The 25482-nt window shown below is 46.1% G+C and overlaps 1 protein-coding gene across 4 annotated transcripts in view; it reads right to left on the bottom strand.

The window, feature by feature from the left end:
* Positions 1–25482, bottom strand: part of MYH16 (myosin heavy chain 16) — a 1042471-nt gene that overhangs the window by 29222 nt on the left and 987767 nt on the right. For all 4 annotated transcript variants that reach the window (XM_086930547.1, XM_086930548.1, XM_086930550.1 and 1 more), the window contains one exon: positions 17183–17308. In XM_086930547.1, coding sequence (XP_086786673.1) covers positions 17183–17308 — 126 coding nt within the window. The remainder of the gene's footprint in view (positions 1–17182; positions 17309–25482) is intronic.

The raw sequence follows: 25482 nt of genomic DNA, 5'->3' as shown, positions 1-25482 counted from the left end.
TGGGCTGTGGAGTAATATGTATAGTCCCACATGTTAATGGGGAGAAGACGCCAGACATCCCCAAGCCCACAGTCACCAAGCCACGGAAGACCCTTTGTTGAAAAGGCACTGGATTGGCCAAAGCATTGGCTGGAACGGTCCAAGTCATTGCTCATAACTAGGTTCAGGTCACCTCCCACCAACACAGGTTAACACAGATGAGAGTGCTCCCATGATAAATGTCTCCTGGTGCTCATTGGGTGTGCAGATAGAAGTGAGTGTAAAGTGAAGGTTGCCCATCTGTAACAGTAGGCGATGAGCCCCTTTATTTCCACCACCTTAGTCAGGATCTCTCCCCTAGAGAGTAAAATTGCCACTCCACATTTCTTTGCAGGGCCCGAGGACCAGTGATGGAAAGGGAACCAGCAGGATTTCATCCTATCTTAATCTCTGGGGAGTAGCTGAGTCTACTGAAGGAGGCATATGTTGCATGTGGAGTGTTCTAGGAGTGAAAGGATAGCGGCCTGTTTAGTTGGATTATTGAGGCCTCGCAAATTGAGACTTAATACTTTAATCTCCACGAAAACGGGGAGAATATGGATCTGGAATCTGCCACCTGGTCTTGGTGCTGTGATGTGAGGAGAATGAGTTTGAGCCAACAGTGAGCGGCCTGTCCCCTGGGCCTGTATAGAGGTACCAGTAGGTTGTGTGATGTGTAGGAGTGAAAACAAGCAAGAAAACAAACAAGCAAGAACAATTCCCCAACAACATTGTTATCAAAACAGTTACAAAAACAAGTCCATTAACAATGGAAGATCGCAAGGTGGACATGAGTCGGTCGGACGTGCACCCTCTGATCTTCATTGGATGTAGTTATTCACTAAGCTCTCTGCTGCCTTAGACCATGGCTAGGACGTTAGTCCATGACATGCTTCGGTTGGCAGAGGGGTAGTGAGTTGGTAGAGTCAACAATGAATCATACAGTAGACTTGCCCGTAGCAGATGCCTGACTGTCCAGTGTGTCTCTGAGCATGTTCTTTAGGAACGAGGTGTGGATGCTTCTTGCGTTTGCTAGTTTTATGCCATTATGGTGGCTGCTTGGGTGAGCTTCAAAGAGAGCCAGGCATGGAATGAGGAGGAGATTTGCGGGCACATTGAATATGTGACGGTCTTCTCTGAGTGTCTTAGGTTGAGAGTGTTGACCCTCCCATCGGAAGACTCGTCTAAAAGGGTGCTCCCATCCATAGGACAACTCCTTGGTTTCCAGGAACAATCTGATTGGTTCGAAGTCCCTGCAGCCCTGGAGGGTAAGCAGAGTGATGTCTTGAAAGACACCAACTTTATTTTTCTCGGAAGTTGACTGTTTGCTGGGCTCTGGCTTTCCTGAGGATATCTTCCTTGATTTGAAAGTCGTGTACACAAGCCAGAATGTCCAGAGGTTTAGTGTGAGGGCCTTCAGGGAGGCTGACACATTGCACTCTGTCTCGCAGTAGTTCAGAATCCTCAGCCCAGCCCAAGATCAGTTCAAACAGGGCCTGTATGAATCCCCGGATGTCAGAGGCTTTGGAACCCAGGGGAATCCCCCTGAGGTGGACGTTATTACACTGGGCACTATTCTCAAGTTCCTTTGCCTTGGCCCAGAGTTTGCTGTGTTGCTCATGATGGCGGATAGGCTCCTGTCACAGCATCTCCACCTCCTCACCTCTTGCCAGTTCATTTTCTTCCAGGGAGGCGAACTGGTCACCCATCGAGAACATATTGTGTCGCACATCACTTGGATCCTTATAGAGGTCTCTTTTGAGGTCCTGGATGTCAGTCTCGAGAGAATCGAATAGGAAGGCTAGGGAGGCTAGGAAGGTCCGGGTCACTGGTGACTGCTCTGAGTCTGGACCTGGAAGCTGCAAAGCCAGGGCCAGGTCTTTGGAAGCAGTTGATGTGAAGCAGGAGAGCATGTCCCGCACTGATCGGTCACACCTGCCCTTAGTGCCGGCCATGATCTGGGAGGTAAGGTACAAACTAGGATTCTCTGGACATTGTTATCGTTCTGGGAGGCCTGCTGCAATGGTGGCACATCTGTCCTCTAGATGTCCGCCTGACAGCACGAGGGTCTTGATGGGGAGAGGGGCACACCCACTATGAGCAGAATTATCCCTTATAGGGTCAAAGGACAAGTTTGTGGTCGTGGGAACAAAAGGGACCAGAGAAAGCTCAACAAGCCTACCCTCCCACCCTCATAAAGTCCCACCTCCGGGCACTCCCCAAGGCATGAGCATTTTTGAAAGGATCATGTTACATTATATTCATTGAATGTTTGCTCTTTGTAATCCCAAGTAATACTTCTTCTTCAAGAAAGAATTATTCTTTCATTCTGTTTTACACAAAAGAAACTCTGCACTGGTTTAGCACAGCCACTTCTTCTCATTCTATATGTTCACTGGGGACATGTGTTAGCTCTGCACAGTTGCATCCTCTAGCCATTAATGGCGGATGCTCTGGCGTTTAGCACAGCCATTCCCCTTATACCCTATGAGCTACACTTGACTCATGGAGAGCACTGGCTACCTTCCAATCCGGCGCCACAGTAGACGTGCAGAAAAGCTGCATTTTCCTCTGGATTAAAAATTAGATAATGAGGAAATGCGATGTCTCAGCCAGTTCTCCTAAAATGTGGCCGAATCTTATTGCAAAAAATGTGCTACCCCAGGCAATTGGTAAAACCCATTTAAAAACCCTAAAACCTTAGACTTATACAATCTTGTGTTAATAAATTTATAAAGAGCCTCACACGTGGGGGGTATGGGGAGAGGAACCAGAGAAACATCCCTTACTCCATGCATTACTTACACTGGGAAATGCTGACCACCAAGTAAAGTTGTTTTACATGACGTTAGTGGGGACATCGCTGACCACTTTGCCCAAGATTAGAGAGCGCTGGGGGCAAGCGTTAAACTAGCAATTTACAGACCAAGAATGGGAAAAGGTCCTTGCTTCCCCAAGTCAATATTTCGTAATACAAGACTAAAATATAACCAATTCAACTACGTATACATGACAATCCTTGACCCAACACAGAATTAGAAGGAGACATGGAAGGGAGGTGAAAGCATGTTCATGATGTGCCCAACAAGATGCAGACTTTATTCATATGGTCTGGAATTGGCCAATACTGACCCCCTTCTGGTCTGGAGTAGTAAGGCGAACAGGGGCGACAGTGGGGAGAAAAATAAGCAACACAGGTGAGGTGTGCCTCCTGGGCCTTTTCCCCCGTCCTCTGAAGCGGTAGGTGGGAAACAGATTTGTCTACCTGGCTATGGCACTTGCCAAGATGCGAGTAGCGATGACCTGGAAGGCCAGCACAGGACCCCGAATAGATAACTGGAAGATGGCTCTCATGAGCTGGGCGGAATCAGAGACGAGGGCACTCCTCAGAGAGGAAGCGATGGGGGTGCGCAAGAAGCCAATACCAGACCAATCAAAGGAGCTCGTGAGAACCTGGGAAACCCTAGACATTGAAAACGACGAGCCAGACATTGAGGGAAACATGGAGTCCCAGACTAGATCACCTGACCCCATGTAAAGAAGGAGAGTAGGAGTCCAGCCAGACACATAACATTCACATGGGGAATGACACTCCAGCAGATATGCCATACCTAGAAATCCGAGAGACTGCTGTAGAGAGTAACACAGCAAAATCAGCACCCAGACTCCGTGTACATAGCCAGACCCCCATAACAATGATTAGCAAAGATGAGACTGCGTGTGGTGACAAGATAGGCACAGGTTGTAAGGCACAAAGTTATTCTTTAAGTTAGTAATAGACATAGACCAAAAATGCGAACGCATGAACACGAGCGTAGAATAAGAACCAAATTAAGAAATAGTATGTTAACTAAAAAGGGACACACAATCTCCCGGGGGCGCGGAGCACAGAGATACTATATATTTTGAAGAAAAGCAAAAGCGAAACCTATTGGGGACTGAGTAAAAATGCAATGGAGTAAAACACCCCAGATGTAAATAAAAGGTTGACCCTTGGAATATAAAAAGTATAACTGAAAGGTTGGAATTGTAATACATATATTCTGCACACTGTGTATGATAAACTTCGGAAATGCCAATAAACAAATGTTTAAGAGTCTCACACCAACGTTGAAACGAAAATCATAAAAACAACAAAAAATAAAGAGAGAGAGAAATTGCTGGTAGGTATGGTCTCACAGAGACAAAGAGAGTAGAATTTGGAAGAGGGTTCGCCTATTATTTGAATCCGTTTCTGATGGGGTGAGGCTCGGAGGCCCATAGTCAGCTTCAGCATTCTTTTTGTTATTACCAGGGAGCAAAAATGGTTGATGTCGTCATTAGTATGGACAAGGAAGAACAGATGAGGAGGTAATGGAAACATGCCCACCTGACTTGCTGAGTTTCACTCAAGGTGTTGTTCTCTCAAAATGCACTAGGGCTCACATTCATTTATGGGTTCACAAGATAAGGAAAAACATCAATAATTATATGACACTGGGTATATAGAGAAAGAATTAATGCACATAGATTTTTAAAATAAAATAAAAATGAACAACAAGACAAATAATGTAAACTACTTAATGTAGGCTCAGGAGCAAACGTTAGTAGCACTTTTAGAAATTTTGTTTTGTGGTGCACTGCCTATCTGTTTGCCATCACTAGGTATACTTCACTACAGTAGTCTGAAACGCAGCTGACTTGCACTGCAAGGCTACTCACAGAGACACATCCTTGAATAAGCAAATATAATGGGGCATATTACCAAGCAATAGCGATAATTATCGCTATTGCTTGGTTAGCGTGAAAAATTTACTGCTGAGCTGCGGCGATTTTTACCGCAAATAAACCTTGGTATTACCAAGGTTTATCGCAAATGCGATAAAAATTGCCGCAATGCATGAATATCGCTGAAAAGTCAGCGATATTCATGCATTACCGAGCTAATGCTCTTAGCCATGTTATCCACCTCCCGTTGGATAACATGGCTAAGAACTGCTCAGGGCAGGTGTAGCTTTTAAAGATATTCGCGCTTAGCGCGAATATCTCCAAAAGTTGGTAATAGGAGATAGCGATGTTAGCGACTATTTTCAGCCGCTAAGATCTTGGCACGCCCACTTTGCATGTCATTAGTGATAAATATCACTGACATGCAAAGTGGGGCCCAAGATGGTCGCTATCTCCTACTAGCTGTCGCTAACTGGTGTTAGCGACAGCTAGGTAATAGGGAGATAATGTTATCTCTGCTTTCTTGGCTTTTAAAGCCAAAAAAGCAGAGATAAACCCCCTTGATAATATGCCCCAATATTCTTTAAACACCCTAAGGTGGAGTTTCGGTACAGTGGAGGGTGGCAAAAAAGTTGCTGTGTCTCATTGTGTCAAAGGGCTTTAGAAGAACAGCGCCACATCCAGAGCTGGCTTTAGGGCTGGCCTGGAGCTGAGCTCTGCGCTTTGTTCAGAAAAAACGTATAGGTTTCAAAGCACTTGCTGCAGAGTTCCTTGTGTGTCCAGCAGTTTTCAGCAAACAACAAAAATAACAAGATAACTCTAGTGATGAATGTTCCTGCTGGAGAGAGGTTGGTGTTTTGTCTAGTGGCACTTTTGACTACCCATAAGGTAGCGCAGAGGGTTAATATGCTTTCTCCAAAGAACATTTGACATAAAGATCAAAGAGCTGTATATTATGTGGATAGCTGAGTGAGTTACTGCTTTTATCACAGGAATCCTTATGTTACTTGCATTTAATAAATTACAGTCCTAATAAAGCCCAGTGACTTACGAACTGTCATCGACGAGCTGTATGCAAACAGCACGATATAGACTTGAAAGTTATGTTTTTTTGCCCAATCTTTCATTATCCTAAGGTTGCTAAAAACGGTCTTTTGGATGGATATACATTGTTATTAGTAAAGCAAACACCAAACACAGTGCTATGTTTTAAATTCTAAGTTCGAGCAAACACAATTAAAATATACTGCTTATTAATATGGGGGACGTGATTCCTGCACCTTGTAATCCTCATTCTCTTATGCACAATTTCCTATACACTGATTTACACACGTAAGAGTCATAGGGGCAGATTTCTGTTGGGAATGCGCCACGTTTGCGTCACGCAACTGCCGCGTAAACGTGGCGCATCCCTACGACCCATTTACAACGTGTGGCATCTAGGCAGATGCCTCGCGTTGTAAAGCCCTGCGCCACTTGTGGGCGTTCCGGCGCAGGGTGGGCGTTCCGGGGCAGGTGGGCCTCGCAAAAGTAGCTGAGTGAAATCTATAAGATTGCACTCAGTCACTTTCAGGCCAATGCTGCGTCAAAACCCTGCGCCTGCTTGAAGAAGGCGTAGGTCTTGACGCAGCATTGTAAAGATAGGGCACCCCCGAGCCTTGCTGGAGCTGCGTCACGCATCTGTGCCGTTTTTGCCCCATGGTGCGCCGCATTGTAAATGCGGCGCACCATGGGTGGCGGAGCAGCGGCGCAAAATAACTGGCGCATCCCTGGGGATGCGCCAGTTATCATAAATCTGCCCCATTGTCTCTGTATAATGGGTGTGTGATTTGTAATGTGTGTCTGACACTCTACACTGGTATGAGGAGCGCAATAAAACTAAAGAAATGCATGTCAGACAGGGGTTATGGAGAAATAAGGGGCATTGTTGGAATGTGTTAGTGAGGGAATCAGTGGAGAATGAGGTCATGGGGATTCCAAAAAAGGTTGTGCACCAGGCAACTCTAACGCTAAAGCCAGCCCTGGCCATATGTACTAAGATATGACATTATTATTCTCTCCGCCTGCACTGGCACACTATAGGCTGTCATGCATTAACCCACAAATCCTTAGTCCATAGTGGACGGGTGTGTGCATGTCAAAAATAGGTTTTGTGCTTGAACATGAATCTTCCAGTATAAAAACTTTACTTTCATTCTTTTCCCTCTTTGTCTTTGTGCTATACAGGGCAGCACAGATGCAAATCTGGAAATATTTGGGGGCTCTTAAAAGTTGCTCAATTTTATGTGTGCAGTAGACAGGGATTTGCATCAATACCCACGGGTGGGTGCAGCGGAATGCTCATGTACCACCCATGGTACACCGACTTGATGAAAAGTAGTCCATAACGCTACTTTGAATTACTTTAGATAACTTTCCAATGTACAAGTAACACTTTGCACTGTGTTTTGATCACTTTTGTGATGCAAACCTGGCACAAATAGTTAGTAAATCTATGGTAAGACATGATTCCAAATACGACTTTAACCAGGGCACAAGTCCTAAAAACAAATGGGGGGACACTGACGTCTGGACCGTAAGTGACGTCACGAAAGGTGGCTTGCACCATCAGACTCATTGCCTCCCCTCGCTCATCCCTGAGATGCGATTGCATCAGGGAAGCGAGGCGTGACATACAGCTGAGGCACTTCATGTGTACTGCATTTCACAGATCAAAGGAGGTGTTGCACGCACATCAGACTCTGGCAGTAGTTTGTTATTGAGCTCCCGGAAAATAAGTGGGGGGACGCCTTCCACCCGCGTGGTACCCCGACTTGAGCCCTGACTTTAACCAATCTTGGGGCATATTACCAAGCAATAGCGATAATTATCGCTATTGCTTGGTTAGAGACAAAAATTTACCGCTAAGCTGCTGCGATTTTTATCGCAGATAAACCTTGGTACCAAGGTTTATCGCAAATGCGATAAAAATCGCCACAATGCATGAATATCGCTGAAAAGTCAGCGATATTCATGCATTACCGAGCTAATGTTCTTAGCCATGTTATCCACCTCCCATTGGATAACATGGCTAAGAACTGCTCAGGGCAGGTGTTAGCTTTTGGAGATATTCGCGCTTAGCGCGAATATCTCCAAAAGTTGGTAATAGGATATAGCGATGTTAGCGACTGTTTCCAGTCCCTAACATCTTGGCACGCCCACTTTGCATGTCATTAGTGATAAATAGCCCTGAAATGCAAAATGGGGCCCATGAAAAAAACCTTAAAAGGGGCTTTCAGCCCTCCCACACTCACCATTTGTTCCCAGCATAGTCACTCTACTTCGCTGCCTTCTAAGTAGCTGAACTTGCGATACACCACTTACTGCTGCTTGTTTGCAGCACTGCTCAAGTACAGATTGATTAAACTTTAATTAATGTCTCTCCACTGCTCGTGCTATTATCTCCAGCATCACCTTTGCTCGCAGCCGCCCATGGCCTCTTTCCTTGCTTGCGGCAATATTTGTCGGCTCTATCCCATGGAGTGGAAGAGAACAAAACAAGCACCGAAAAGGGAGATAGGTGCACTCTAGGTTAACAGCTGCGTTTGGATTTACAAATAAAGATGAAGCCCTAAACTCTCTTAAAGTAATGCAATGCATTTAATGTTATTAAACCACAATCCGCATTCGGAGCCTTTGAAAAAGATGAGTATTTTTTCCTTTCTTCTTTTGTAGTTTCAGAGAGCCTTCCAAAACATGATTGCTATTTCCTTGGCCAGCAACATGAATGCTGTAATCACACAATTACTGAGCCTGGAAGTTTAATTCAGCATAATTTCTGGTTAGCCATACCAGCGTGCAGCCTGACGAGGAAGCGGAACACAAGTACACTTGTTTGATATGAAAGTAGGCAACGGGGACTTATGCGGTCCATCCTTTTGGAACAGCTCTGAAAACTTTCAGGGAAATGGGGTTTTCGCACCGCAATGGGAGGGTACTCCTGCCTGAACGGCGTACTTATTTGTCACAGAGTTGGCGCTGTACGCCACTATCAAAAGCGGACTTCAGAATATATTCTGCTTACACAAGCCTGCACTGTTGGCCCTAATTACAACATTCTTGGAGCATCTAACTTGTCGTTAAGGGGGGTAAAACACAGTATATTCTGCCAACCCTCTCAGTAGTCCAAGATTCAAACAATTGATTACAGGAGATATTTGAGGTCAGCAGGCTGAATTTGTTATTGTTATTGTTATTGTTACTTTAGTTTGTATAGCGCCAACTCACCCACAGGTCTCAAGATGCTTTAGACCAGGGGTACTCATAGTACGGCCCGCGGGCCGGTGGCGGCCCGGCAAGCCTTCCTTGGCGGCCCGCCGGACCTTGTAGACATGTACCAGTTTAAAAAAAAAAAATTCAACAGTTTTAGTAAACACCGCCGGTTGATGCAGCCTGACTCGGAGAGGCTCTGCTCTAGGGGGGTCGGGAAATTCCAGCCATAGAGTGGAGCTGCAGGGGCCTCAGAAGAGGTGAAACAGAAAAAAGCCTCATTAACGATTTAATGGTCTTTTAAAGACCTGTGAAGAACTCCGGCTGTGTGCGCGCCAGGCAAGCTGACTCATCCCGGGCTGCCACAGAGGGGGGGGGGGGGGCGGGGGAGGGGGGGGGGTTGTTGGACAATTACAGTGATCAGGACAAACCCCGTGACTGATTGAACCGAGCCACTTGGAGATCACTCTGCTCAGCCTCGAGTAGCATTTGTTTTATCGACACTTAAGGGATGAAAGTCTGAATCAGCCCAGCCTTATTTGGAATCTCTGCCCTCCGGATTACACCTGATCTCTGCTGCAGTGGTCCAGCCAGCTCTCGTGCACCCTCTACATTAGGGAGTCACTAATAATGTGCTGCAGATTTTGGGAAGGGTGGGGAAGGTGGTTCGATGTGTGCAGCAAATAGCTCTTGCTTTTCGTGATATTTCTAATAGAATTAATACACCTCGCCTAGACAGAGATAGGGAGACAGAGATGGAGAGAGAGGGCGAGGGAGGGAGAGACAGAGGGAGGGAGAGTCAGGGGAGGTTGAGGGAGTGAGAGAGTCAGGGGAGGGCGAGGGAGGGAGTGAGAGAGGGAGGGGAGAGTCAGGGGAGGGTGAGACAGAGGGAGGGAGAGACAGGGGAGGTTGAGGAAGGGAGGGTGAGACAGAGGGAGGGAGAGACAGGGGAGGTTGAGGAAGGGAGAGTGAGGGCGAGAGAGGGAGAGTCAGGGAAGGGAGACAGAGGGAGAGCCAGGGGGGTGAGGGAGGTAGAGAGAGGGAGAGTCAGGGGAGGGAGAGAGAGGGAGAGTCAGGGGAGAGGGAGGGAGGGAGGGAGAGGCAGGGTGAGGGAGAGTAAGAGTCAGGGGAGGGCGAGGGAGGGAGAGACAGAGGGAGGGAGTGTGGAGGGAGGGAGGGAGAGTGAGGGGAGGGAGGGAGAGTGAGGGGAGGGAGGTAGAGAGAGGGAGAGTCAGGGGAGGGAGAGAGAGGGAGAGTCAGGGGAGAGGGAGGGAGGGAGGGAGAGTCAGGGGAGAGGGAGGGAGGGAGGGAGAGCCAGGGCAGGGTGAGGGAGAGGGAGAGTGAGAGTCAGAGGAGGGCGAGGGAGGGAGAGACAGAGGGAGGGAGAGTGAGGGGAGGGCGAGGGAGGGAGAGGCAGAGGGAGGGAGAGTGAGGGGAGGGCGAGGGAGGAAGAGACAGAGGGAGGGAGTGTGAGGGGAGGGAGGGAGAGTCAGGGGAGGGAGGTAGAGAGAGGGAGAGTCAGGGGAGGGAGAGAGAGGGAGAGTCAGGGGAGAGGGAGGGAGGGAGAGCCAGGGCAGGGTGAGGGAGAGGGAGAGTGAGAGTCAGGGGAGGGCGAGGGAGGGAGAGACAGAGGGAGAGAGAGTGAGGGGAGGGAGGGAGAGACAGAGGGAGGGAGTGTGGGGGGGCGAGGGAGGGAGAGACAGAGGGAGGGAGTGTGAGGGGAGGGAGGGAGTGTGAGGGGAGGGAAGGAGTGTGAGGGGAGGGAGGAAGAGAGTCCGTGGAGTGAGAGAGAGAGAGAGTGAGGTGAGGGCGAGGGAGAGAGAGAGTCAGGTGAGGGCGAGGGAGAGAGAGGGAGAGAGGGTGAGTCAGGGGAAGGCGAGGGAGGGAAAGAGTCGGGGAGGGAGAGAGAGGGAGAGTCAGGGGAGGGGAGGGAGGCAGAGGCATAAGGAGGGAGGAAGACAAATGGAGGGAGGGAGAAAGAGGGTGAGAGGGAGAGAGCGAGGAAGACAGGGAGAGAGAGGGAGGGAGACAGTTAGATAAAGGGAGACAAAGGGAGACGGAGAGAGGGAGGAGACAAAGAAAGGGAGGGAGACCAAGAGAGGGAGGGATACAGAGAGAGGGAGGGAGACAGGGAGATGGAGGGAGGGAGGGAGGGAGGAAGTGGGAGGGAGTGAGGAAACAGAGAGAGGGAGAGAAAAAGAGGGAGGGAGAAAAAGAGAGGGATGGAGAGAAAGAGGGATGGAGACAGAGAGGGGAGGTAGAGAAAGAGAGAGGGAGGAAGACAGAGAGAGAGATATGTGTGTATGCTCGGTCTGGTGGCTCAGTGGACAAAGACATCCGCTGCCAGGGCCTGTGTTTAACCTCATGGTCACAGGTTTTTTTTTGTCTCTAGCCCCGCCCCCTCTCTCACTGACCACGGCCCCACCGGTGCGGCCCTCGGCCACAAACTACACTGTAAATTTGGCCCCTTAGAGAAAGTTTGTGAGTACCCATGCTTTAGACCAAGGAAACACAACAATTCTAACAACCAGAGGGAATAAAAATGACATATAATTAAATGGGGCCAAGGTCTTCCCTAAACAAAAGTGTTTTCAGCTGCTTTCTAAAGTGTAGAAGGTTGGCCTCTGTATGAAGAACATCTGGCAACTTGTTTCACAGCTGTGGAATCTGTATGGAAAAGGATCTTCCGCCCTTTGTTGTCATTTTAAAATGAGGGCAGGCCAGCAGCTGAGCATCAGAAGATCTGAGCGATCGTTTAGGATTATAGGGCATCAAACGGTCCTTTATATAGGCAGGTGCCTGTCCATATATTGCTTTATGTGCTATACACAAGCTCATGAACTCTACCCTCTGTTTTACGGGAAGCCAATGAAGCTTGAGCAATAAGGGGGAGGCATGAGTTCTTCTGGGAAGTTTGAAAATTAGACGCGCCGCGTCGTTCATCACAACCTGCAATCTATTGATCAGATTGTTTGGCAGGCCTAAGTAAAGGACGTTGCCATAATCCCGTCGTGATATAATTGTGGCTGACACTACCGAGCGAAGCATCGACTGAGAGAGAAGAGGAACTAGCCTACGCAACTGCCTAATTAGGCCAATGCAGATTCCAACTACCATAGAAATCTGGGCAGACATTGATAGTTCTCGGTCAATTTTTATACCAAGACTTTTAACATTTGCTGCTGGTGTTGGAGTAGGGCCAAGTTCTTGCGGCCAGTACAGGTCACCCCAATGAGATGTACCAGTAGACACCACCAAAACTTCTGTCTTTTCGGGGTTAATTTTCAGTAGGTTAGCAGTCATCCAGCTGACTGTGTACCTAAGGACCTCTTGCACATGGGCCTGAGCCACAGTACAGTTCTCAATGCTAAATAACAGCTGAGTGTCGTCTGCGTAGTTAAACACTCGACAACCCATGTGCACTAAGGACTCGGTCAAAGGTTGTAGGTAAAGATTAAAAAGTAGTGGGGATAATGCCGAGCCCTGCGGGACTCCGCACTCCACCATACCTACATCGGTGATACCATCTCCCTGCTGGATCCTCTGTCGCCTCCCTGTGAGGAACGATTCTAGCCACTTGTATGCCGATACCTTTATTCCAAATCTGGCCAATCTGTCCAGGAGCAGGTCATGGCTGACAGTATCAAATGCCGCTGACAGATCTAAAAGTATCAGGGCACTTGGTTTCCTACTGTCAGCCATGCCTCTAAGCTCATCCAGCACTGCGAGCTTCACTAACTCGGTGCTGTGGTGTGCCCTAAAACCTGCCCATGGAGAAGATTGTGAGACTCCAGAAAAGAAGAGAGATCTTGCAGCACATGCTGTTCCAAGATTTTGGATACAAATGGTAGTTGGGAGATAGGTCGGTAATTTTTTAGATTAGTTGGGTGTGCTCCCGATATTTTTATCAGAGGTCTAACCCGAGCCTCCTTAAGGCTAGATGGAATATAGCCCTTCGACAATGACATATTGAGAAAGGAGACAATATGATTTTCCAGGATGGGGCGCGCCACCCGGAAGACCCTGGGGGGACAGGGGTCGGCTGGTGACCCTGATTTGATGCTGCTCATCAATTGCTCAAGCTTTGTGCAATCGATCTGAGGAAAGCTTGAGATGGTACAGTGTTGAGGAATTTCAGCATTCTGCGCCGGGATAAACTCACTTACTATGTTGTTTTTAATCTCAGAGAGAATATTTTCCACTTTCTCTAAGAAGTACTGTTGGAAAGTGTTACAGTCGATCTTTGTGTCAGTATTGACCGTTTTTTTGTCAATTCTGTCAAGATGTTAAAAGTTTCTTTCTGAACGTTATACGCCTGCTTTATGCGGGTGTCAAAGTATTCTGCTTTAGCTACCAGAATCAATTTCTTATAAGCGTTTAAAGTGATTTTGTACTGTTCACTATCAATTTTCTCCTTAGTCTTCCTCCAACTCCTTTCCACACGACAAAGCTCTTTTTTATGTTCTCTCAAAGATGGGGTGAACCACGGCCCACCCTTCCCCAGGCCTTTTGCTTTTTGTTGCCTCTCCGGGGCTATCTGATTGATCGCCTGAATTAAACTCTGAGTTAGATTTGTATAATCCTGGTCTAGATTGCCGCTGAGAGGGTTGATGCAATGTGAAAGAGTATCTGTCAAGGTTTGTAAGTCAACCCTCTTCCATTGTAGAACTTTTTTCATTTCCGGGGCTTGGGTTAAAAGTTTCCCATTGATAGGGATAACATAATTGATCAAGTAGTGGTTCGACCAAACGCAGGGTAGGGCGTCTTGAAAGATCACTTCACGATCCGAAGTCCATACGAGGTCAAGCTTGTGTCCTCTGTTATGCGTGGGACCTTCTACCAGCTGCTTCAGGCCTATTGAGGACATAAAAAACTCCAGTTGTTGGATCCGGCAATTTTTCTGGAGTGGAAAAGGTGAGGGGGTTAAGCGTAAACACCTGAGGAACTTGGAAAGAATGTTTGGGGTGCGGGTTCAATGAAGAACCATTCACAAACTTTTCACTTTATCTTTTTTAAGAAATCATATCAGTGGTTTTGCCATCCAATTTTAAGCACCTTAATGCCAAATGAAATAGTTTATGGACACCGCATCCATAACACATACACACAAATGTATTTAAGGAACACTGACAAGACCCAATAAGCCTCTATGACAGAAACGTCTGCAGCTAGCTCAGTGTTTTTTGGCTGGGCTGCTGCAGAGGTCACAAGTGGTTCTGCTGTATTCTTTTGTCTAAAGCCATTTTCATTGTCGAGAATTCCCCCTAATAGAAAAAGGAAAACCAAAATCTAACAGGCCTGCGGACACACATGCACACCCCATAGACACCAGGTGGCATTTATAAGTGCCCAACGAAACAGCTAACATGCTCGCAAATTATGCATTCCCCCAATTTGGACGTGCTTGAGATAGCTTAGCTGGTTAATGCTTCTGCTGTGAAGCTCTGTGTAAAAACAGAAGGGGTGAAATGTTGGTGGGGAAATACAGCCTTTCATTATTCTAAAGCTGATAAAGTAAGTATCTGTAAAGATGAGTATATCATATGTCAGCTATTAACAGGGCTGTGGAGCAACAAGTCTGTGTGTTAACAGTTGTCATGTCTCCAAGCGTAACGTAGAACAGCAATTTGTAATTCCTACTGCTACTTCTGCTGCGGGACTCAAAAGCGCTCCAAGATGGTCACTGCTCGGGGTTCAAAGAACATCTGTAGGGTTGATGAAGGAGGTTACCATTTTTTCCTGCCTATGGCTGATGCCGGCTGTAAAGGCCACCTGTTTCCTGTTACCCAGTTCAACAATTAACGTGCACTCATCACCAGTCCAGCTCGAAGAACACACTCTCAGCTTTGGGTACTGCAAAGAGAGCAATGCAATCACAAAATGTCATGCTGTCTCGTGGTGTATCCAGTGATATTTTTCCATTGATGCTTTGCTTGCGATGGCTCCAGCTCACTGGTTGCCAACATTTCCTGCTCTAGGTGTTCCTATAATATACCGGCTCAACCAATAGGAGCTTAAGGGTTTTAAAACTGAACAACAGGACTAACCTCCCCAAAACACAATTTGTTCAATTGAAACGTGACTCAGAGCTGGAAACGTGGTGACGCTGTGACATGGAGCCACCTGACCAACCTCATTATGAATGATGTGAACACCAACATGATGTGCTTTCTTAAATAGCGCCAACAAGGCACGCCACATCCTACTGCGTTTTCTGCATACCTCTTTCAGTACGGAATATTGACCTAGTGTCGTTTTTGCCTGGGTTTGTTGGACATCTGCCATCAATGCAGAGGTGTGGAAAGCCAGGTTACATCATTTCCTCACAGGCCACTGTCTTAATAACAAAGGGGCATGTCTGAAAAAATATGCAAACAGTTGATGCTGCAGCATCCAGGAAAAAGTGCTGCATGGTCCAAGGTCCAAAAGGCTAGACTAATTGCATTGCAAATGCTTGTTTGTACTGGCCGGGAAAATAAAATACCGGCAGTGCCAGTAAAAAATCGACCAGCTGGCAGCAACCATACCTGCATGGGAAGCTGCACTGTCTGTTGTGATCCGCACTTTCTAAAATGTATACCACGAACCTCTGAAGCTCATTTACACACACCAACGATTCACATGAACATGGCACAAACTTGAACAAAAAATGCCTCACTACACAGCATAACATAGATAAACAGAGAACATGTAAATGTACTTAAATAAAACACCCTGCTCCCAGTAGCGGCTGGCATGACTCAGGGGTGCGAGGGGCAGGCAAAGGGTCGCACAGGGATGGGGGGGGGTCAATAATAACAGTTGTAACCCCTTCAGCGCTTATGACGAGCTCAGCTCGTCCTGAGGCACAGTGGAGCTCTGCTCATGACGAGCTTCGCTCCTCATAACTGCAGAGGAACGCCCACGCGGGGCTAATTCCCCTCCTGGCAGGCGTTTCATGGGAGTGGGAAGAGTCGTGATGAGCTCAGTTCGTCATGAGCACAGCTCCACTGTGCAGCATGACGAGGTGGGCTTGTCACGAGCACCGCGGTGCCACGCGCGGCCCTACTCCCCTCTGCGCCGCGGAAGAATTAGCCCCGCATGAAAGATGTTAAAAATGTTTTACTTACCTTTCCACAGTGCCAGGTCCTGCGTCTTCACTGCTCCTGCTCACCTGCCTCCGACAGGAACAAGAAGCAGGCAGCCTCCCTCCCCTCCCCTAAGCCAATCACAATGCTCCAATGGAACATAGTATTAGTCAGGACACCGCCCAGCCAGGGGCTGTAGGGGATGACATGTTATCCATGTAGGCTGCAATGCAGCCTGCATGGAGAAGTGCAGAGTGCGCATGACTGGTTTGGGTTGCCCGCGAGGGCCGACCATACAGTCTTTCAGCACACAGGAGTGGCAAACCACTCCTGCCCTGCCTAGACGGTTCCACCCACTCGCCCCCAATGCGCAAAGGAACATAAAATGGTAATGACCAAAAGTTAGTACCATCTTAAGTTTTGGCTTTCTCGCGAGAAATCAGTGGGGCGGTACTCCTCTGCCGTAGACGAGAAGACATTTTTCAAATATATTTATATATAGTCTCGTTTTGTTCTACTCAGTTTAAGCCCAAAGAAAACTGTGCTTCATGATGGTATTATCTTCATGACGGCAAGAGGAAGAGCTTTCCATTCAAGATGTGGATCGATGAGGCTTTAAAATGTGGCTGTAAAGGGAACTCGTCGTTAAGTAAACGTCATAGAGGTTGTGTTTTTATAAATTGCCACTAGGTGGCAGACATCGGCTATAGTATTTGTTACTGAGGTTTGGAGACTACAGTTTTCCATGCAGCTCTGCAGTTTGAACATCTTTTTCCCTGTATCTGCCTGGTTTAATTGCCAAAATAGACGGCTAATCAATAATCTTAACCCTGGAAGAGAAGCAGTCTTTTCACAGTACACAGCAGCCGGTTACTCTGACAGGTAATTAACTACCTGTCAGGCACTTAGTTTATCAGTTTATAAAATCCTCTCCGGACACTTCCCTCTTTACCTTATACCTCCCGGAGAAAATCGTTAAGGCGAGAAAATCAGTCCTGTGAAAAACTGGTAAAGTTACTATGGAGTTAAATATAGTCAACATTTTCCCTAGTGTGATTTTTGACGAAGCAACATTTAACTACTTTTTCCAGATCAGATATCAGTGAGCACTTTAATCGTATATTGCTGAACACTGCACCCACCTCATTAACCGCCTTTTTGATCCGTTCATCCGAGGTCCGAAATTCATTCAGCAGCTCCTCGTTATCCGTGGCAAACTGTTGGAGATCTGCTTCCAGTTTTCGTTTCACAGCAGTCAATGACTGAAACTACAGGCACAAAATTGACGTGTTAGCTATGGCTGTGACAATTTTTTATTTTGACACAGATCCATCGTGAAACAAGCAAAGATGTCCCTCTCTGTAGATACATATATGCGTGAAGATTGTTCTCCTTCAATACTCACAGGAGCACTGGACTCTCATACAACACCCACGTTAATTGAGTACAATTTCTATTATCACAAACTAGTAAATACAGTCAAGCCACCCAGTTGAATGTTTTCTATTCATTAAGCATGATCATCAACACAGCGGTCGAAGTGCATTAAAAACAAGCATTTGCAATGCAATAGGTCTTGCACCTGCGAGATTTTGAGCTATTGGCATTGTAAATGACAATGCCTTTTATTTATGTGTTTAGAAACCTGCAATAAAAGGCATTGTCATTTACAATAACAATAGGTAAACATTTCTAAAATGGGAGACCTATTGCATTGCAAATGCTTGTTGTTTACAAGCGCCCCATACTGCCCTTTCACTTTAATAGAGGCCGCGCCCCTTTCTTTAGATGAGCCGTGTCTAAAGAAAAGCCAGCAGACACTATTAAAGTGAAAGCGCGGTACAAGGCGCTTTTACCAAAAGAAAGCATTTGTTAGTCAAGTTGACAAACACATGCTTTTTTTGTAAAAGGTACCCCATGAACACATGCATGACATGCTGAATGTTGGAGGAAAGCATGTCGTGCCTGCAGTAGGAGAAACTCATTAAAGAAAATAGTGCTTACAGACTAAATAAAACGTACCACGTAACAACCGGAATAAAACGGCCAGTCCTCATGGGAAGTTACAAATGGTGACAAGACAAGGTAGTAAGTACTAAGGAGAGACTTACAAGCCAATTAAGGAATCAGAAGGCCGCATTTACGAAGGACAATGGCACAAGCCCATGACAAATATGGGTGGAGAGTGGCAGGGGCTTCAAGGCAATACCCCAATACAGCATGCATCACAGAGCAGCGCATGTGCTGCCCAGGCTCGACCTAAAAAGTATGGGAACTGTGCTCCATGCAATAGAGTGGGGTCAAGTGAGCTTGTGGGCTAGGTCAAGGTGTGGCTAAAAAACTAAATATTCTGCACATTTGTTGGTCTTTCACCTTCAGGTAGCTACATATAAAATAATTTGCAGCTTAAATGAAAAATAAATCAAAAAAAGTTAAGTCAGTCATTGCACTATAATACATTATGAAACCTCTGTTAGTTAATGCACTGCAGAGGTCTGTGTGTAACGAGAGAGCACATAATTAAATCTTGGTTGTTGCAGTGGAGAACAGTGAATTGTGTATGTTTAATGCTATGAGGTCCCAGCCTGTAACAGAAAGCACTGTGAATATTTAAGACACTATTTTAAACTTGCATTAAACACAGTATAAGATAGACTGCTACAAATTGCACACAAAGGTTTACAAATAAAACAGTGCTTCTAAAACATAGTTTAATAAGACCCGGCTGTATGTAATATCATTTTATTATATAACTGTCTCTTAAAAGCCTGCATTTCACCGATCAGCTGGTCACTCCACTCAAAAAGAAAAAAATCTTTGTCATCAAAAAGGTTTCAGTGATTCCATCAATTAAAGCCAGTACCGGCTCCCAAGCATCTTTTACATTTGCAGACTAACCAGCCAGTTGAGCACATTTGCATTTCTTTCAGGCAAGCAGGTACCCTGGCAAGAATGGTTGTTTATTGTTTAGCTGTCTGCCCACCTTTGGTTGCACAGCATAGGAGTCTCTCTGAATGACACTTCAGTGGAAGCATTTATTAACCTTCCTGAGATGGTTGTCTCTTTATAAAAAGTAAGGGAATAGTTTTTCAAAAACTAATAAAGTATAGACACCTTGTGTCCCTCTGGTCCCGCCCACTTCCACCTCTGCTTCAACATCCAATACAGCTACTGCATCGAATGTGGCAGGGGATAGCGGGTTCACTAAGTTAGTAAAATTCCATGGAAATGTCACAAAATTAACTTACCGTAAGTCTCTAGTAAATAGTACAAAGTGTATCCAGGGCCACCCACTACAGTGGCAGGACAAACATAATAGCAGGCCCACTCTTTCCAGACCATCTGTGCAGTTTAAAAACTGGAAAATTGATTTGTCAAATAAAACCCTTTTGGCAGACCTAAACCCTCCTTTTAAATATTAATACGTCATCCCTAACTAGGCCTTAATTGCCATAAGGCAGGGTGGCATGGTATTTACCAGTAGGACATGTAAAAATAAAATGTTAAACATGTCCTTACAGTGAGAAGGCCCCAAAAGTTATGTTCACAGGGTTTGTTGTCCGAATTTAAAGCATTGAGACACAATATTACATTTAATATTGCTATTTCTGCCTGAGAAACAGCAGTAAAAGTTAATTATTTGACTTTTTAAAATAATTATTACAGGCCCGATTCACTGGTAAAAATTAGATTTGTAATAAATATTTTGAAAAAGTTACTTTTAGGAAGTCAGTTCTTCTCTTTCTAAAGCCTCTAGAAGCCGATTTGCATGAGTATCTAACTGTCCCCAGGAGCTTAATGGGCCTCTTATTGTGGTGTGAACTTGGTCCCAGAGCTGAGACAAAGCTCTTGGGTGTGGGATGGTGTTCTGCTCCTCTGGCAGGGTGACCATCTGGGCTGTGAGCAGGGACCTAATTAATTTTAAAGAGGACTACCCAGTCACAGGCAGATGTAGCTAACACCTAGGTCTCTCCTCTCTTTCGTCCCTCTAATTAACTAGGTATCAATCCCAGTGGGAGAGGAGTTACCCCAACAACCAGTGTTGAGTGACCACAGAGGAGGGGTTGCGCGTTTCCTTGGTCAAATGTAAAGGGTGGGCAAAGGAGCTTTGCACAGGGAAGGATAAGTTCTGCCATGTTGGGGCTAGGTAGAGAGGGGCACTGTGGGATTGTTTGTACGTAGAGCACACAGGAACTACTCCAAAAGCAGGTAGAGGTACTCGTGGGAACATTTTCCCTACTGGTTCCAGAGGGAACAGGAGTCACCCACACCCACAGGCTAGTGCCAGACATAAATGTGGCACCCTCTTCAGAATACTACTGGAATGGTGGAAGATAGAAGATGGACTGCACCGACATTTGAGACCTGTGTAGAGGTGTAAAAGGCTAGACCTGCTCCCACTTGTATCAAGGAAAAAGACGTGGACTCAAAGGGTCACTTGATTGACCTCCTGTTAAGTAAGTTACTGGGAGACAACAAGCTACAAGAAGCCCTTCTCTGAATGAGCCCATCTGACCAGTTCCATCTGGACCTGTTCTGGACCCTGCTGGTGGTTTCTGCTGTAGTGCTGTGCCTGTCCAAACTATACCTGGCTAATGAAACCTAATCAGAGGGCAATCGGTCCTGGATTGCTGGTGTTCCAGGTCAGGGAGAATCTGACTTGGTAGTTCCCATTGGAGCAGGGTCAAGACTGATTTGCATGTGGATGGAATAGTGAGAAAAATAACAATGGACTGGTATGAGGCCTGAGTAATTACCAGTGGATGTGATGAATTCAAGCATTCCATCCATCACTTTTATTCTAGAAAAAGAATCTAGCACAGGTTCAGGGTAAATATAAAATCCTTACAGATAAACACAGCATCTACTAAAATGCTTATATCAGCGTAGGTTTGTAAAATATAACATGATTGTTACCATTAGGACCAAATGCAGCCTGTATGCTAAAATGAAAGGGGAAACTGGAAGAACTAATTGCTTACAGTAATGCAATAATCCAATTTCCCCTTCAGATGCCAAATGTGTTGACTGTAATATTATCCTTCCTGCATGCATTTTAGAGGGGACATCTAATGGGTACAGGTGGTGTTTAGCATAATTATCTATCTATTCCAATTCATTTTATGGTAAGAGGTGCCCATGGAGATCTGTTGAGTAGATGCAACCATAATTGTCTCTGGCTGTGCAGTTTGGGCTTACACTATCAACTTTTGTGGTTTTAGGGGGTCACCATTACCACTAACTGAAACTGTTGCCACCAGCTAAATCCAAGGGAATAGAGAATCCAATTCCACATGTTACATTTCCATAAAGCAATTATGAGTTAAAAGATCATCACATGGTAGGGCAGATCTGTGAGAAGATGGCCTGGTACATGCTGTCCACTAGTTGTAGTGGGCGCCATGTACCAGTCCAAACAACCCCTTAGAGCTGATAGATTAAAGACAACCTTATTTGAAAGCTATCCTAGTGGTAGCTATGGAGCGCAGCCTTCAGGCTAAGTTTGAAAGAATGATAACCAGCCTATAATCTCGTGAATGGCTAAATGAAAGGAGAACCACACCAGGTATATTGATAAAATATATGTATTTATTCTAAACTCACCCTACTAGTCTCTTTATGAGGCTAGAGGTCAAAGCACATATGTTACTCTGAATATATATCAGCAAATTAGCACAATACACGTAAGTCCCTGGGGGCGAACCAAACCATATACTAAGAAAGTGGTATAAGAACCATGACTTGACCAGACACAAAAAGGCCTAGAGCCTGCAGAATCGCTGGGACCACAAGGAACCACACAAGGTAATGACACAGGGGACGCGTTCACTGTGAGAACACACCCGCGAGACGCCGTTAGCTTCTATGGGAAAAGTCGCAGTTGGAAATTTAAAGGTTAAGAACACTTAGGAGAGGACTTTGAGCAAACCACTTTAGACTTGAGGGGTTCTAGGGCCAACACCCATGGGAGCACCGGAGTACTCGAGTTACCTCACCCAGGGTAGCCGGGTGCATAGGGGTCTTTTGGTGTCGGGAATCGTCATTGATTTCAATGGCGATCTGCTGCTAAGTTCTGCTGCCGTCAAGAGGGAAATTGTCTGTTGTGATCCAAGGATGGATAAAAGATGTGAGGAACCTAAAAGCTGAGGGGACAAAGTTTGGGTCACTTACCGGTGGCCAGGGGTACAATAGACGAATGCCCACTGATGCCGGGTGTTTCAGGTGCAAAGAGGTGAAGCTTGACTCTGCAGCCACGAGGATCAGGAGGTGTCGACGATGACCAGGATGTGGATTCAAGCTTTCCCATGAAGGATGTCAAGTGCTGCGGTGTTGGTACTTGGATTAAACCCAACAAGCCTTGGCAACAGCAACTCACGAAGGAAGAGAAAAAATGCTTCGGCTCGGACCAGCAGGGTCCGGCGGACTCAACAAGTGGTGGAAAGTCAGGGCACGTCTAGAGCAACCAGAAAAACCCAAGGAAAGTCAAAGTTACCTTCTCAGGGACCCACCAGTCAACAAAGGAAGGATCACAAAGGTACCTTCAGTGGAAAAGGTGCTCAGGTTCTGGGCTACAAGGAACCCAATGCACAGCCTCAAGGAACGTCGAGAAGCGAATGCACTTGCAAATGTACACAAGGTCCAGGTGTTCTGTTTCCACAGTACCCACGAGGGCTACGGGTCTCAGCTTTGCTGGGGACTTGGTTCAGCCTCTGGGAAGGCTGGAAACCCATCTTCTGTGCTACAAATACTTCAGAGACCGGCGGAAGATTAGGAGATGCACACCGGCAGATGCATTGTTGGTGCCTACCTAGCAGGGGGGTAACATCTTTACTCCAAGGGAGATTCTTCAGTCATCTAGTTGTGTATTACGTCAAAGTTCTGAGATTTCTGTAGCAGAGTTTTGTCCAGGTGTAATCTAAAGTTCTTTATTTATTTTATTTTGAAAGTTTTACATAGCGCGGACAAGATCCTTGCAGATATCAGAGCGCTTTACAAAGAGAAATACATGAGGGAGCAAAGTCAGACAGATAAATCAATAGGTCAAACAGTACAAATAGGTGGCTACAAGCCAAACATGTGAGTAATAAGACAGTTAATACAAATAATCAAAAGGGTCAAACATGTAGTACAGATCGGTGCAGAGTACTAACAGTGTTCAAGATAGTAGTTCAGGTGTATTTAGCCATGAGGATAGCTTTTACTTCATTTTTAAAGAGTGTGGTGGAAGAGATAAGCCTGGTTTCAGGCGGGAGTGAGTTCCAGATCCTAGGCGCCATTCCTGAGAAGGAGCGCTTATATGTTTTTTCCTTCCGGAATCTTTGAGGTTTCAACAGAAGATTGTTTGTGCCTCTAGTGTTTCTAGCTCCTCCAGAGATTGTCAGCTTCTGAGCGAGGTATCCGGGTGAGTTTAGTTGTACCGCCTTGTGTGTCATGCAGGCGATTTTCAGATGTATTCTAGCTTCAAAAGGCAGCCAGTTCAGGGATTTCAAGTCAGGGGTAATATGGGAGTGCTTTTTTGACCCAGTGATGAGTCTCGCTGCAGCATTTAGAGAAGCTCTTAAGGGTGCGGTTGTAGTTAGGGGGAGTCCACAGAGGGCGATGCTGCCGTATTCAATTCGAGGGATGACTAGTGCTTGTACTGCAGTTTGGAAGTCTTTGGCTGGGAGGAAGGGTTTAAGTTTCCTCAGAGTGTTGATTTGGAAGTTCGCTCCCTTTGTTGCCTTGCTGATATGTTGCTGCATGTTCAGCTTGGTGTCGAGTGTTATGCCTAGAGATTTTGCTGAGTCCACGATGGTGGGTTGGACATTGAGTGCGGTTAGGTGTTTAAGCCAAATTTGAGTGGTGGAGATCTTCGCTGGAGGTGAGATCAGAAGGAACTCTGTTTTCAGGGCATTGAGTTTGAGATGATTATCGGCAAGCCAGGATTGAGTGCATCTGATCGTTGAGTTTAGGAGCACGATGTCTTTGGGGGACTGTAATTTGAGATAAAGTTGGGTGTCATCTGCGTACATGTGAAAGTGTACATTGGATGCTTGTAGCAAGGTGGTGAGAGGTTCCATGACTAGGTTGAACAGAGTTGGGGATAGAGAGGATCCTCGGGGGACACATAGCATTACGGGTATTGGCGAGGACATCAGGTTGTTGCTCTTGAATTTCTGCGACCTGTTGTGAAGAAAGGAGGTGAACCACTTGAGAACAGTTCCAGATAAACCCATTCTTGTGTTTAGAAGCTCTAGTAGATTCTCCTGTTTAACGGTGTCGAATGCTGAAGAGAGATCAAGGAGGATGAGGAGGCAGGTGTCGTTTTGGTCTAGCATTTGAAGTGCATCATCAATTATGTGAGTCATAGCAGTTTCTGTACTGTGCCCTGCTCGGAAGCCTGACTGGTGAGGGTTGAGGAGATCAAATTGTTCAATGTGTTTAGTCAATTGTAGTTGTGCACATTTTTCCAGCAGTTTGGCGAGAGTGGGAATATTGGTAATGGGACGGTAATTGTTGAGATCAGAGGGGTCAGCTGTAGGTTTCTTTAGTAGAGGTGTGACCTGACCAACTTTGAGGGAGTCAGGTATGCTTCCTTGTTGGAGAGAGCTGTTGATAATTTTAGTCCAGAGAGGGATAAGCAAAGGGGTAAAGTCTTTTACTGCTGTAGCAGGAAGGGGGTCCGTGAGGTGATTGGATGGTTTCAGGGTGCTGAGCAGTTTGCCAATTTCTTCTTCCAAGTATGTGCCAAAGGTTGACCATGTGGCATTGTTTTTTGGTTCAGTGGCTGCTGGGCACTGGGGTTTGGAATAGAGGCTTGCGTCAATGAGGAGATCGCTCTTTATGTTGTCAGTTTTTTGGATAAAGAAAGCAGCGAAGTCTTCACAGGAGGGAGCCTCACGCCCAGTGTTGAGTGGTTGGGGTTGATCCTTGGATTGTGATCTGATTAGCTCAAACAGTTTTCTCGGGCGGTTTTTTGCTTGTTCGAGCTGGAGGCTGAAGAAGTCTGATTTTGAGCGTTTTATTTTCCTGAAGTAGGCGTTTCTCTTTTTCTTCAGATCTTTTAGGTGCATTGTCGAGGGAGCTGATTTCCAGGTACGCTCTGCCATTCGCATGTCTCGTCTATCTTCATTGAGTCTCCCGTCGTACCATGGATTGGAGATTTTAGTAGAGACTCTTTTTAGCTGCATAGGTGCAGCCTCATTAATTATAGAGGTCATAGCGTTGAGATAGTGGTCAGTCAGTGTTTGAACGTCCGTATCGCCTGTCGGTGGCAGTAGGAGATTGCACCTGTCAGGGGGCAAAGAGCCTGGGTTGAGTTTTTTCATGTCTCTTTTCCAGACTTTGGGCTTGGAGAATTGAGTCGGGTTAACTTTAACTTTTTCATTGATAAAGAATGTGACAATATGATGATCTGACCAGTCACAGGGTCGGATGGACTCGAGTTGGATAGACTCCTCTT

This window comes from Lissotriton vulgaris, chromosome 7 (assembly GCF_964263255.1).
Source record: "Lissotriton vulgaris chromosome 7, aLisVul1.2, whole genome shotgun sequence".
Taxonomy (NCBI): domain Eukaryota; kingdom Metazoa; phylum Chordata; class Amphibia; order Caudata; family Salamandridae; genus Lissotriton; species Lissotriton vulgaris.
The sequence above is the reverse complement of the archived record's forward strand: the minus strand, read 5'-3'. Positions and strand labels throughout refer to the sequence as shown.